The sequence below is a fragment of the Tyto alba genome, unplaced genomic scaffold (genome assembly GCF_018691265.1).
Source record: "Tyto alba isolate M040663 unplaced genomic scaffold, T.alba_DEE_v4.0 Super-Scaffold_13, whole genome shotgun sequence".
Taxonomy (NCBI): Eukaryota; Metazoa; Chordata; class Aves; order Strigiformes; family Tytonidae; genus Tyto; species Tyto alba.
This window is the reverse complement of record NW_024881275.1, coordinates 25984917-25999611: the sequence shown is the minus strand read 5'-3', so window position 1 is coordinate 25999611 and position 14695 is coordinate 25984917. Positions and strand designations below refer to the sequence as shown.

The 14695-nt window shown below is 34.3% G+C and overlaps 1 protein-coding gene across 2 annotated transcripts in view; it reads right to left on the bottom strand.

Annotated features, from left to right (window-relative positions):
• Positions 1-1784: 1784 nt before the first annotated feature.
• FBXL17 (F-box and leucine rich repeat protein 17) overlaps positions 1785-14695 on the bottom strand; it is a 292438-nt gene continuing 279527 nt past the window's right edge. Inside the window, exon 9 of one of the 2 annotated variants that reach the window (XM_042787629.1) lies at positions 1785-3707. In XM_042787629.1, the coding sequence (XP_042643563.1) occupies positions 3570-3707 (138 nt within the window). In that variant the 3' untranslated portion in view covers positions 1785-3569. The remainder of the gene's footprint in view (positions 3708-14695) is intronic. The other variant, XM_042787630.1, reaches the window with a different exon arrangement.

Genomic DNA, 14695 nt, shown 5'->3' with positions numbered 1-14695 from the left:
CCTAAAAAGCTTGCTTTGCATCTCTGTTATGCTTTCATGTAACCATTGTGTACATGACCTGCTGCCTTTCTTCATTATATTCCTGTCATCAACACAGTTTCTCAAGCATCTGCAAAGCCATATTTATTTCTTGAGGAGAATCTGGATGGATATCAGTGATCTCATGTGGAAGCCGAGAGCCTGAAAAAATTAGCTGTTGTTTAATTATTCTATTATCTATTATTGGGCTATTTTATCATTCAAAAGTGATTACAACTTGTTTTACTAAATACTGTTTTTGTAAACCCAGCTAGATAGATTGGTAAGTCTAATAGTTCTAGAAACTATCAAGAATGGCTCAAACTCTTTTGCAGAACCTACAGGGGAAGAAATGTTTTCTGCAAGTGAACCCAGTGGGGTTCTGGGCCAATGGTTGCGATTTGAAGGTTAAGCAGAGCCAGTTGCTGTGGAAGTAGCACAAAAGACCTTTGGATAAAGGTTTTAAGAGTGCTGAAAGTCACTCCCAGTAGCCACTTGTGGCCATACGGGGATCAGTTTATTCTTATCTATATTTTTCACAGCAATTAAATTTGTACCTGCTCAAAGATGACTAGAAGCTGCCTAGCATTATACAGAGAGCACTTGCTGAGAAAGGGGGTATGCCAGCTTGGATCTGGCAATTCACCAAACCTCCCACTAACCTGGGAGCCTGGGCAGAGTGAATTTGAAACTGCATGTGAAATGCTATTGTAGCTATTTCCCCTCATGTGACAAATTGTGTGATGACACTCTCCTCCACATCATCTCTAAGTGACGAGAGATGTGTAGAGTGACCACCAAGTGAACTACTTCAGTAGCATTAAAACAGAATTATACCTGCATTTAGAAGGGTGAATGACAGAAAATAAAGGCTAACAGTCTTTTTTTCCTGCAGCCACCTATTGCTCAGTAAAGAATGCACTTAGAGCTTGTCTTAGCCTCCTCTTCTGCACGTTGAACAAGCCCAGCTCCTCTGGTCTAGAAACATCTTTGATAAGATAAACGCTGAGGCACAGGTTACCTATGTAACGGCAGGTTCCCACAAAGATCTTGAAGGAACAAAGACATTTTGTCAGTAAAGTAGGCCTGTGGAAACTTAGGAAATCCAGCATGTAAGATGCATGTGAGTTTTTGAATCCACTGTAAGTTTTGAGTAAGAGACAAGAGGGGTAATTTTTCTTTTTACAAGATGCAATAGTTTTTCTTTTTCCCCTAAATGGTATTTCCCCTAAATGCCATTTCAAAAATTGAAGAATGTGCAACATTGTTATTTATTCCTATAAAACTACTTAGGAAACATTGATCTATTATAAGGAAATTAAAGAGCTCTCTGTGGCAACACTGCAGCTAGAAGAACATATTTCCATCTAGAATTCTTATATCACATAAACTTCCAAATTATGTAAATGATAAGGAAATTAATTAGCCACACTCAGTTCTATAAAGATTAGTATGTTCAGAAAAATGAGAGATGAATAGCCAGTAAAAGGCAAAACTACTGGAAGTGACTTAATGGCAGAACTGAAAAGAGATGACCAACTAGATCAGTAATATATAAAGGAACCCTTAGAGTTACAGAGTATTTCATATTGAAAAAGACCTCTGGAGGTCATCTAGTCAAACTCACAACAGGGCCAGCTTGGATCAGTTTGCTGAGGACTATGTCCAGATGAGTTCTGCATATTCAAGGATGGAGATTTCAGTCTTTCTGTTCAGTCTAAGTACAGTTAGCAGCACAGATAAAGAGAAGACACTACATCTTTCTTCTTTATTTTATTAAACCCCATTGCAAGATCAAAGGTTTCACGAAAAAATAGAAACTTACAAATTGTGTGAATAGTTTTAATGCATTCATAAAAAGACAGTAAATGAAAAATGACTATGACTCCGTACTATATCCGCAATATAATCCATCAGTTTTATTCTGAAAATATTGTTATTTTGGAGTAAATAAAAAGCCTAGCATTACACATGTTCACATATATTTACCACTTATTTAAAGCAAAAACTTTACCATATATTTTTTCCAGAGAAAGTAGTTCATCCCCATTTTGAAAACTCTAATAAGAAAACATTCAACACTCTCAACTGGAATTACTGTGAGCTGACGTTTCTGTTGTAAAAATTACGCTACTGAAATCAACAAACAGTTTTACAGAGAGTTATACAGCCATACTAAACAAGCTTCTAGGTTATGCTGCATTAGACTTTCTGGATTAGCAAAACATTTTGACAATAATGGCAACTCTTCAGCTGAAGCTTAAGCATTTCATACTTTGGATTAAAATGCTGCAACCTTTGAAAAACAAATATCCAGTGCGACACACCTAAAATATTCTTAACCAAATGGTAATACTTTAAAGGTTAATCCAACTTCAAATTGAAGCTGCAATGTCTGTATTTTCACCATCCCCTGGTCAAATTTAACTCCTTAGAATACAATGTGACACACAGGAAATTAATCTCTTTATGTATTTATTCTGGGTATTTTATTGCATACATTGTATTATGAAGCATCTGATCCTACAAAATGATACCCACAATGGGACTCATGTTTAGATGTCTTTCTTAAGGGAAGCACTCTTTTCATTGTAAGATCCGTTGTAAAAGAGCAACCACACAGGAAATGAGAGGAATCCTGTTATTGACTGACATCCCTTAATCTGAATTTTCCAATTCAGCAACATAACAGCACAGTCAGGGGAGACAAGTTCACTTAAAAAAGAAGTAATTTTTCAATCAAATATTTAAAAATTGTCTGTTAACTTATTTCTGATAGGTTGTGTATTCAATTACTGTTTGACTTAAGAAGTGGGAACTGGTTATCAGAATTAGGTTAAGCACTGTGAACTCAATAGCAAGGTGGAAAGATCTGGAAATCTCTACAGCATCTCCAATTTTAAACAAAACAAAATGAATGAAGGTATCAATTCTGTTGAGTGATAGCAAGAAAAGTAAGATTGTCCATTAAATATCCATTTTGTTAAAATCATAATTTACTAGAGATTTCTGTTTACAATAATGATTCATGTAATTATAAAAATGTTTGTTAGAAAATCTTTATAGATTTTCTTATTACTGTGCATCTTAAAACTGCTGGGGTAGCTTTAGTAAATAATAAGCATCAAGTTTAGCTCCCAGTTTCAACATAGGTGTCTGTTGATCAACTGCACTGGTGCTAGCACTGAGTTACCATTTACAAATCAAAGGAAACACATATGACCAAGGCAAAGTAAACAGAGGAAAACAAGCTTAAAATCTTCTATAAGTCAAACTATCCAGAGAACTAGTAGGAATCCACTTCAAGAAATCTGCCCACAGGCTTTTATATCTTTTATGCAAACAAAACCACGATGCATTTCTAAGTTTTGCTTCAATATTAGTACTTAGTTGTACAGTACATTAAAGTCAGTGTACAGCTTTTGCCATTTTACTGTAACCTCTGTAAACTCATAATTATATTGCATCATATGAAAGGTTGTGAACCCTCTGCAATCCCCATTAGATCTACTGAATACAGCAGAGTGGAACTGTCATGTTGGTATAGGAGGTTAGGAGGCAGTAGACATATTGGGTGTCCAGCCCATTTGATAAGCCCGTTCCAATGTCCTCTTGCAATCCTGTAGTACAGTACTAAAGGTTATATGTGGATACTGCTGCACTAGCTGCTCCACTGTGGCTTCATTCACCTGTAATAGAAGAAAGGAATCTGATGTGCAAAAAGTGAATAAAAAGGGCAACATCGCACATGAATAATTGAACTCTGGACTCCTGAGAGGACTTGCAGGATTGGACTTCTCACTGATACTGTAAGTTTGTGTGCTTTTATCACTAAACAAATATACAGAATGTAATGTTCTGCTAGAGAATAAAAAAAATCCCACACCTCAGTTTTATTGTAAATGGAGAAGTTTTATATAACATTCTAGCAAATACTGTTTGATTACTTGCATCTGAAAGCCAATAGGAAATAGTCTTCATTTGGAAGCACCTTTGTTTAGAAAACAATATTTAACAATCCATTAAACTATTTTCATTCTGTGCTTGACTATGCTGGCCACTCACAGAGCCCCAAACCTAATTATTCAAAGAAAAGTCATACTGTTTAAGGAAGTGCTGCCCAGAGTGACAGATTTCTATCTTGAAATAGAAGCATATTTATTCAAACTCGCTCAAGCAGATGTAGGTTTGAAATTTAAGATTTTCTTGGCCTTGGAAAATGAAAATTGATTAAATCTATTAATTAATTTATGGCATAGTTATGATACTTTTACACATACTAAGTACTTACTCCATAATTAACCTTACTGAAATTAACTTGCACTATATGGTAGCTATCAATGTGGTTGACAATGAAAAATAAGAGATAACATGACTAAACATGGGGAAAAGAATGCAACCTATTCTATATTGCAGGTAGATCAATTTAACATTTTACCATTTACCAATATAAGTCATCTTTTCCAAAGGTTAAAGTCCTGCATATTCTCACATATATCAATGACAGAAGTTTTTATTTTAGCCTTTTGGTTTGAGGTTAACACTGCACAAAGGGTTTTGTGGGCAGAAATAGTGGGAGCAATAATTAAAACATACAAGCTTGTCGTGTCTGGTATGTCCCTTCTAAATCTTAGACATCAAAGGTAACACCTTTATTCTTGATTAGACAAGAAAATCAGACAAGCCTAGATAAACCTAACACCTTTACAATTGCAGTGCTGTGAGGGGATTCATTTGTCAATTATTTTTAAGATGATTGCAGCTCATATCACAGAAGTAGACAGCTCTCTTCAGCCTTTAGATAAATAAAAGATTAACCTAAGGACCATAACTCCTAGGTAGCTCTCTCTGAAATCTTTGCTGAACACTTGGGCATTTTAAAATGCAGTGGTACTACATGCAAATACTGAAGCACCTAGATCAGTAGGATGTACCACTGATATCATAGTTCGCTTTTTTTGCAATGGTGTTCCACATGCAATGCCAAAAGCAAAAAACTACACTAAAATGTTTACTACCATTACAAAGATCCACCTTGGGAATAATATTTTAAAGCACAGTGACCACAGTATCTAATAATATTTTTGTCCTTAAAAGATAACAAGGAACACATCCTTCTGAACAGTGCTTGCACCCAATGACAAGGATAAATGAAAGGTTTAATATCCAGTCTTTCTACTTCGATAATAGAAACACTCAATCTTCATTGGAAGTTTCATTTAGCTGAGACTGACTTGGATAGAAAACTGGTTTAACTTCTCTTCATAGCACAAACTGCACTCTTTTGGCAAATTACTACATTACAGTAACATCTTCCAGTGCTGAAAAACAAGAAGTGACTTTTAATAAATCAAAATGAAATCAGAGATAGCACAAGTTCTCCAAAATATCTGATATTTATAGCTGAATACTCTCAGCAACACTTCACAGAAATATTGCATGGAAGGGAAGAATCCCCTAAAGTAGCAGTATTTGCTACTTTTTGCCTATTCAAAAATAGTCAAAAGATTCATATCCTTAGATCTGTGGTGCAGAGAGCCATGGTAGAATCTATCATACTACCACAGACTTCTCTTAATACTTAACTCAGCTACAACAAAGATGCTTACCACAGACAGTTGCTCATTCTACTCTTTTTTTAATGGGAAGCTTAAAAGAGACATATTGTTTATCTACTAGATATGTGCAAATATTACTAGTAGATAGTTTATTATAATTTGACATATACACGTTGGGCTTTATTTCTTGGATTAGCATGGATATTATGGCTTTAGAGCCAATATTATAAGCAGATTTTCAGTTACAGGTTAACAAGTAATATGGTAAATCTGTTACAAAGATGATGTTCAACCACAGGAAGATAGGTAATGATCTCCATGTCCTGGTAGACACGATCTCTATGTCCCTGTGTTTTTGACTCAGGACAGAACACATTTACAGGAGCTACAGTCTAGCTAGGTATAAGCTAATGTACTTACTACAAGTCTAACAAGCAAGATAGCATGGCCGATGATACTCAGGAAGACAGATCTTTTAGTCTTAAAACCTATGAAGAAATCTATGGTAAACCATCTAGCACTAGACATTTGTCCTAAGATTTTTCTGATACAATTACTACTAGATAAAATAGTACTTAATACAATTGTTACTGATTGCTATTACTACTTTACTAAGCAGAAGGAAATTTTTGGTATCGAGTGACAAATACAGTTTCAAAATAAACATGCATGTGCAGAAGGCAGGTAAAATCATTGCAGAAGTGACACTGACCAAATCAGCTATTTATGACCAAAAACTGAAGAGTAGGTTTTCTGCATTTTTCTGGAGTGTTAAATGAATGATTTAAATTATTAGTTTGATCCTAGACAATAACTTCAGTGGTATTAAACAGCAAAGTAATTATAAATCCTATGTATATATTTGGAAACATAACAGTTGCATAAAGAAACTGAGTTTAAAAAATTGAGTTTACTCTCATGATAGAGGAAAACTTATCCTACCAAGCCTCATGATAAATGATCAACTATATGTAACTTTTAATTAAGAGTAAATGTAAATCTAAGAAAGTAACAGCAAATAGTTAAAAATTATGCTGGACAAAATAAATTCAATGTAAGATTACATAACAGAAGAGGGAGAAAAAGGATCTTATTTGGCAGTGGAACAGACGACATGGATCCCAGGATGAGAAACAAATGTGGTCAGTTAAGCCACAAATGATCCCCTAGCAGAAGTTTTTGAAAGCTTTTCTTTTACCATGAGAAAAGTCGGGTCAAGCACTAAAGCAGTATAATACTGTTAGTATTTAAAACTTTCTGCAGTATTGGACTAAAACTTCACTATCTAAAAGACAGAAAAAGAGAGAAATCAAAATTTTGTTCTTTGTTAATTAATATGTAATATCTAAGTCAACTCCCTCAGTATCCTTGTCATTAGTTCCTCTAATGGTAGGGTTAAGATGAAAAGAAGTCTTATGCCTAACCATTAGAACACAAGCTTCTGTCTCTTTGTTAAGATGCAGTCTGGCTGATGATAAGAAATAAGTACTGAATGCCATTCCCAAAATAATTTCATTACACAAACAGAGCAATTTTCCCTTCTGAGCTTGAACAATCTTGTCCAATGAATGAAAACTAAAAATCTTCATATCTTAATATTTTTTAAAATGTTATATTTTTTCCACAGAACTTTCATTAATCTTCATCTTTTGAGTTGTCAAAACAAAGACTACTGTCTGAAGATAAACTAGATTATCTAATACATAATCATTCATTTGAATTTGAATAGCCCCTCAATTATGTTTTAACACATTGAAATAATGCAGTCCTTATCATTAAGAGTCAAAGTAATAGGTCTGTGTGAATTCTAGTCATCAAACAGAAAAAAGAAAACAACGACAAAGATTGGTTTGAAATTTCTTTTTTCTTGCTGAAGTAAAAATTTATTCCAGGCCAAGAATAGATTAAAAAAAGGAGAAGATGTGTTACAGAAACTGGCAGGATCAAGTTATATAATCTCCTTTTAACTCAATTAAAGGAGTTACCTAGAAATCACAATGTTGAATCCTTTTTGCTTAAAGACATCTGCACATTTCACCTATTTTCCAGGAGAATTTACTTGACTTTGTGACAAATGTTATCTGGGTTGGGACTCCCTTAATTTCTTCTTCTGATGATGGTGCGGTAGTGCAGAGAGTATTTAAATATTATCTGCACTGGAGAAAAAGAATACTTCCTCACGTGATAACTAGGAATTCGTCTGGGAAAGAAGAACATGAATACTCATCTAGCCCATCTGAAGCGGAGGAACATTCACAAAAGGGTTTGGGGAGTTTGGTTCCTTGGAAGACTTCAATCTCGCTCCACTAGGTATAAGCATAACGTGGTTGAAATATTGAGAAAAATGGGAAATCAGTGTTCAAAATTCTTTCTCTCCTTTAGGTAAAATAATCTACTTACAACAGAAAGCTTGAAAAACTCCTCCAGTCTCTAAGTATTTTTTCCCAGAATAAACTAACTGGCATTTATGAGCTAATTTTTCAGGTTCAGGATAAACTGAAACTACAGTTTCCAATTAATAAGCTAGTAACAGAAAAAAAATCACTCAGATTTTTGATCTGGTATGCCAGACTTACTCATCCAGTCTGATTGCTACTACTTACTTATATCTGCCACAGCCATCTTCCACAAGTTCTCATGGAAAATTCCAGTAACTGTTAAATAGTCACTAGATAATTTTTAGGTTTTGCTTTTAAATGTGCCATACCATTGGACAGAATTCTAGTGTTAATTTCAGCACTGTTTTATTTCATTTATAGATTCTAAAATCCAGAATTTCTAAAAATATCAACTGATGCTGGAGGGCTAGAATCTGTTTTTCTTTACCTTTTGCTTCTATTATGTTTCCTAGGAAAGATCTTATTAAATTCAAGGGAGTCAAGTTTTCCTAATGCCGTTAAGATAAATTAGAGATTCCAATTGAAACCATCAGTCACACTAGTCATTTCTTTTTAATGAGACTGATAGCTTCATTCACAAATAAGGAACAGAAACAGAGGCTTAAGAATTTTTCCTAAACAGGACTTTCCTGACTTTTAGTTAACTTGCCTTTAGTTGATATCATGTCCAGGACATCTGTTGGACTGGAATATCAAGTGGCACATAAAGGGGCTTTAAAAAGCTTTGTTTTTAATTGAGATAACTCCTTTACTATTCTTCTAAGAAGAATTACAAGACTGCCTACTGATCTCAAAAACTCCTCCTATAGGTGTACCAAGGGCAGTCTTAGAACGCAATTCTGATTCTAAAGCTACTAAAATGTCCCAAGATTGTCTGTGTTGTGCATTTAGAGCAATATTGGAAAGGGAGAGTAGAGTCATCACCTGTACTGCACATTTTATGCTGCTCTACACAATGAAGAATTATTCACTGCTAATCTAAGAGGTTTCCTATGTAAGGAAAATCTTCAGGATAACATCCAACTCGTGATAATTGAAAAGGTAAAGTTATTTTCATTCCAAGTTAATAACTGAAATCAATAAGCAGCCATATAAATAAATAAAAAACAAAACCCAAGCCCCCCAAACCTAGGCTCACATGCAAAAACCCCAGACTTGCAAGACTGTATCAGTGCAAAGTTGCAGTATTAGAACTTCTCAGAAAAACTTGCTTATGCTCCTCAGTGGTTCACAACATCATACAGAGATGGACTGCTGAAATAATTTCTGCGTAGAATCTAACCTAGATCTTGGAATAAGCATATGGAGAGCTGATTTTGCTGAGTGCCAACATCATGGGTGCTCTCCTTCTGAAGACAATCCTCAGTAATGCAACTTTACAGGCCAGTCATTAATAAAAAATAACAGACCAAGTTATAATATGGTTAGTCTGCAATATCTGTGCAGAAAGGCATTAATAATATATAGAACTGATAGTTTAATTTTAGAATCTAATGCTTGTAAAGAATTTTAGAGAAATGTTAGCAGGTGAGAAGTAACATTCTCACCAAAAGATTTTGAGGGCTGCCATACAGATGATGTTTGATAATAAAGGTTAACAGGGTGCAAATATTATCATTACAGTTTTACATATAAAGAATCACAAAACCAACTATACAAAAGAAACACAAATTGATTTGTTCTAAAAAGGCTTTCTTATCATGTTATTGACATTTTTGCTTATGGAATAGTATTGCAGCATTAGGGGTACCAAAATTTGTGTACCTTTCTGCCTCATTATACATAGAACAGTATTACATGAAAGCTAAATATAGTGGACAAAAAAATTCCTCTTTAGTCACTGTATATATCCACAATGATGGATTTCAGACCCATTTTATGTTTCAATTTCTCTAACATTTTAACAATAAAATCCAAAATATATACATTTGGAGTCATAAAGAAACACATTTTCATACACACGTTCTCTTCTTTAAGCTGTAGTTTGCTTCCTCAAGTCAGTGTCTTGTAAAAAGTGGACTTTGTTTGATTATTTTTCTGCTAATAGTTGAATGAATTATACTCTCAGGTGGCCCAATTATAACTGTTGCCTCTAGCCATAACAAAATTAAAGATTTCTGGAAACGTTTTGTGTGAAGTGCACTTGATCAGCTAAGGCAGACATATTCCACAGAGTTTCAGTGCCCTCATGCCCAGGGGCAGAACCTTTGTTTAGGACTTTAATAAAATAACAGCACTACCAATATTAGCACAATATCCTACAGTCCAAATAAAATCCCTTACGATTTCAGCAAAGAATGTATTTTGACTTAATGGAATCAGTTATGAAAAAAAAAAAAAAAAAAAAGTACACATGCATGCACATACAAACACTGTATTTGTGGACTCATAAATAATGAAACTGACAAGTACAGTCCAATGTACTATTATTATCATGACACTAAATAATTTAATTGTGTTAAATCTTAGCAATTAATTTCCCACTTATATTTGGAAAAGGGGAAATAGCAGGAAAACAGAAATATCTGTAATCTTTTCTGCTGTGTGAAGTGAAATAAATGGAATACACAAACTTTATAATGTTCAATGATATTGAATATTCACTTCTGGAAGGATTTCAGAAAATGTAACAAAGTTTCTTGTAGAGTATAGATCCTTCATAGCTCTTTGCTTATATCTTGACAGAAGGGTAGAGTTCTAGAGGGATGAAATTTATTGTTGTGGTTGCTTACATAGGTGAATGCTATTGCCTCAAATTGCCAGTCTCTGCACAATTGCTGCAGTCACTGCATTACTGAAAACTAACAAAATAATCCATTTCAGGTCTCTGTGAGTTCGTATAGTTCTCTAGCAGAGCCATCATTTGAGGGCTTGCTGTCCTAATCATTACTGCCAACACAATATTGAAGTTTTATAAGTGATAAAGTTTTAATTTTCAATTCTCTTTGCTTATTGTGAGGATTTACTCTTTTATTAAATCAGAGAAACAATTCTAAATGAGCCTTTCAGTTTGGCCGGTTGGTTGGTTTGCTAGTTCTGCTAATTTCAATCAGCTGAACTTTTTCTAGACTCCACCTATGTAAGATTTCAAGGTAAAAATATTACCAGTATCACAAGCATTTCAAATTTATGACAAAACTCTTGTGCATTGCCTTGTTCCTACTTATAAAAATTGCAGTTAATAAAGACCCACATGCAGTGAAATGACAATGCTTATTTACACAGTGATAAATATTCTTTCAGATTACTTTCTGCCTGTTGAATTAATAGCATTGAATATTTTCCTTTCTATTCTGCTACATTAACAATAATTTGAGCACATTATTGTAATGCTTGTCAAAATGATGGCATATAAAACTAACAGAGAAATCATTCTCAAAAGTTGCCAGCTGGCCAAAATAACTGGAAGTTCCAAGGGTCAATGCTTCTAAAAAATTTCTCTCCTCTTTTCGATCATCAAAATGCTGACTGCTTCACACTGTGTTTTTCCTTAATAGTTGGCCTTATCCTGATTTTGAACCATTGATCAGTACCTGAGAGCCCATCTTTCTATTACGGTATGACATGGTCAGGTGGTTGCTTTTTAAAAACAAGGACAGACTCATTAACTCAAGAAGATTCCATCTTCAGCCTATTGCCATGGATTTGTTGCTGAACTATCAGTCTGGAAGATAAAACTCTTTTGGTAAAGAAACAGTTAAACTAGAAGTACAAAAAGTTCAATTTATATAAAGAATCATTTTTTATATTTTAGCAGATGCTTTCATTCACATACATAATGGATCTGTGATCATATTTAGCTAGGGAAAAAAAAAAAGTACTGTTCAGTCTTTTAAAATTATTGTATTGAGAACCAAAGTGAAATGCTATTTTTCTTTTGTTGTGGGTTAGCAAGGATAACTGTAGTTTCCTTCTAATGGGATTCACAGATTTTACGAATCTAAAATCTTCATTATTCATAGAGAGATATATCAATCACAGCTCCTACATTACACATACAAAACTTTTAAAAGTATAGCATATCCTTTTTAATATTCAGCAATGTAACTTGAACAAATTATAATTATTTAAAAGAAAATAAGTGCTATAGAATTTTTCTTAAAGGATTGTATATTTTCAGTCCTTTTCAATATTATAAAACCATAATTTAAAATCTCAAAACAAACTTCTTAAAATATAAAAGAAGAAGTGGTAGCAATTTGTCAGTTATTTTGATGAGGCTAATGACAGTATAGCATTTTCTGAAGGTGGAAGGCATATTGCTGTGATAATTATATTAAAACAACCCATGGCTCTGTACTCTCACTATACTACTGTTGATTAAGAAGAGCATAGCTCAAAAACATATTTGAAAATTAAAGATGCATCTCTAGAACCTAAGATACCTCTTTTTTATTTACTTACTTTAGTTACAGACTATCTGTGTAAATTAAAAGTTTGTGGATAAAGGGAAAAATGTTTCCAGTCATGCTTACTAATCTATCTATCTATCTTATCTATCTATCTATCTATCTATCTATCTATCTATCTATCTATCTATCTATCTATCTATCTATCTATCTATCTATCTATCTATCTATCTATCTATCTATCTATCTGTCTATCTGTCTATCTATCTATTAAATGGAAAACTCTTTTTGCCCTGAGTTGGTGTTTTTTCACAAGCTGGCATTTCCTCATATACAACAGGAGCTGCATCAGAATTAGGCTAATGATTTGCAATTCGTACAGGATATATATTTACAAATACTTCTAAAACAGATTTTATAGAAGGATAAAGTCATAAATTATTTTTAAAATCTACCGATCTTCTAAAAATCTCATTCTTACTTAAGATGCAAATGATTTCTTAACGGAACATTTTTCTTTTTAGGGGTTATCTATCTTCCTGCCTCTCTGTGGTAATATAAAAGAGTTTGTACTTTTGTCAGTTGTAGTGACCATCAGTTTCCATGCTCTAACATCTCAGTAAAACTATAATATGAAATATATGTCACAATTCATCTGAGCAAGTAATCTGAAGTAGACTAGAGGCTTTTAGAAGTATTTTCATGAAAAGAATCCTGAATTTCTCAAAAAAAGAAGAAAAAGGAAAAAGTATGAAATAAAGAACATAATGATTTATTAACTGAAGTTGTGTATCCATTCACAGACAACTTTGTCAGATTCACTTAATGTCATTCACATGTGTCTATGAATGTTGAATTTTGTGGCCTCTGTTTTTCAGTGTTATTTTTCTGCATATTTTCCCAAGCAATGTCTTCTGCATTAACATGGTAGCAGTGCTGATAATCATTGCAAATAGCACCACAGCTATAGGAAAAGGATCTCGAAATATGAAAATCTGTCTGAGAAAAGTTGCAAACTCCACAGGAAGTTTATTCTGACACATTGTTCAACCAGCCAAGCTATCATCCAGAAAAACAGATCAAGTTTTTAGCCCCTATTTCCTAGGTGATAACCAGCCATTTTCCACAAAGGTAAAAATTTCAAACTGCCATTATTTAAAGCTGCTTGGGTTGTTGTGAAAGCACGATAAAGAAGTGATACAGAGATATCTTTAAAATGAGTTCCAGCAATAGGTAGCATAGAGAACATCACCCTCTTTCTCTGATTTATTCTGGAAATATGAAATACAAAATATTTAGAAATAATTAACTAAGTAACTACAATCAGTAAATATGTTCTAGATCTGTTTAGAGATAGGAATTTATAGAACTGTGTTCAGACAAATAAGCTCGAAACATGGATTTGAGTCTGTGAATCTGATGAAGGCATCATTTTATGCCGTTAGGATGCAAGTATGGCTCTTAGGAATCCTGGTATCAGTGTTTCTGGGAGAAAAGAAAGTACCTCATAGCTGCCCACACCTCTCTCAAAGTATTTAAAGAAAAGGATGGATTATACTTTAAAATATATCTACTTTCCCAAACTGTGATTAAAAAAAAGAGAGCCACAATTAAAATATCATTTGAAGAATGCATAGTCAGGGGACTGAACTGAGGTGAACTGAATATAAGCTCTGGTGCTGGAGACAACTCTGTGCCTTCCTCAGTATTTACTGAGGTGACAAATCAGAGCTTCAGTTTACCCTGGCAGTACACAAACTAACTATGGGTTCCCACACACCCATGTCAAGTCCCAAAACATGACCTTGGGCTGCAGCCTACGACAGCATGGCACTCGTCTTTGCAGAGAAACTACGTAGAGTCTGTGGTTTTGCTGTGCAGCCAGAGCACTGGGAAGAGGCAACGTGAGGGAACAAAGCCTGGCTCACAGAACCTGGGAGTGGGGCACAAAGCAAACATAGGTGGCAATACCAGAATGCAAACCAGAAATACTATGTCTTTTATGCCTTTTCCAATTACAAACGTCTAACATGTCCTGCTTAGGTCTTAAGTAACTACTGATTTTATCTTACTGCTTTCAAAGGAAACGCAGACTCAGAATGGCAACATTTCCTTTTCATGAAACACGTGACTTGTGGAGTCCCGAGTGCTGTCAGGTGCCTGTACAGACTCACACATACACATGTGCACAAATACAGGTTTGCACACAGTTGATACCCGGTACTGTGAGAGGCATCAGAAGGGAGAAGGGTCCTACCTGCTTCTGAATATGTGTTGATGTTTGTGTTCAGTCAACTGGGGAATTTAATTGTCCAAAATGTAAGTACTTAAAATATGTAGGCTCTACCTTCTGAACCCCTAAATATTTTTG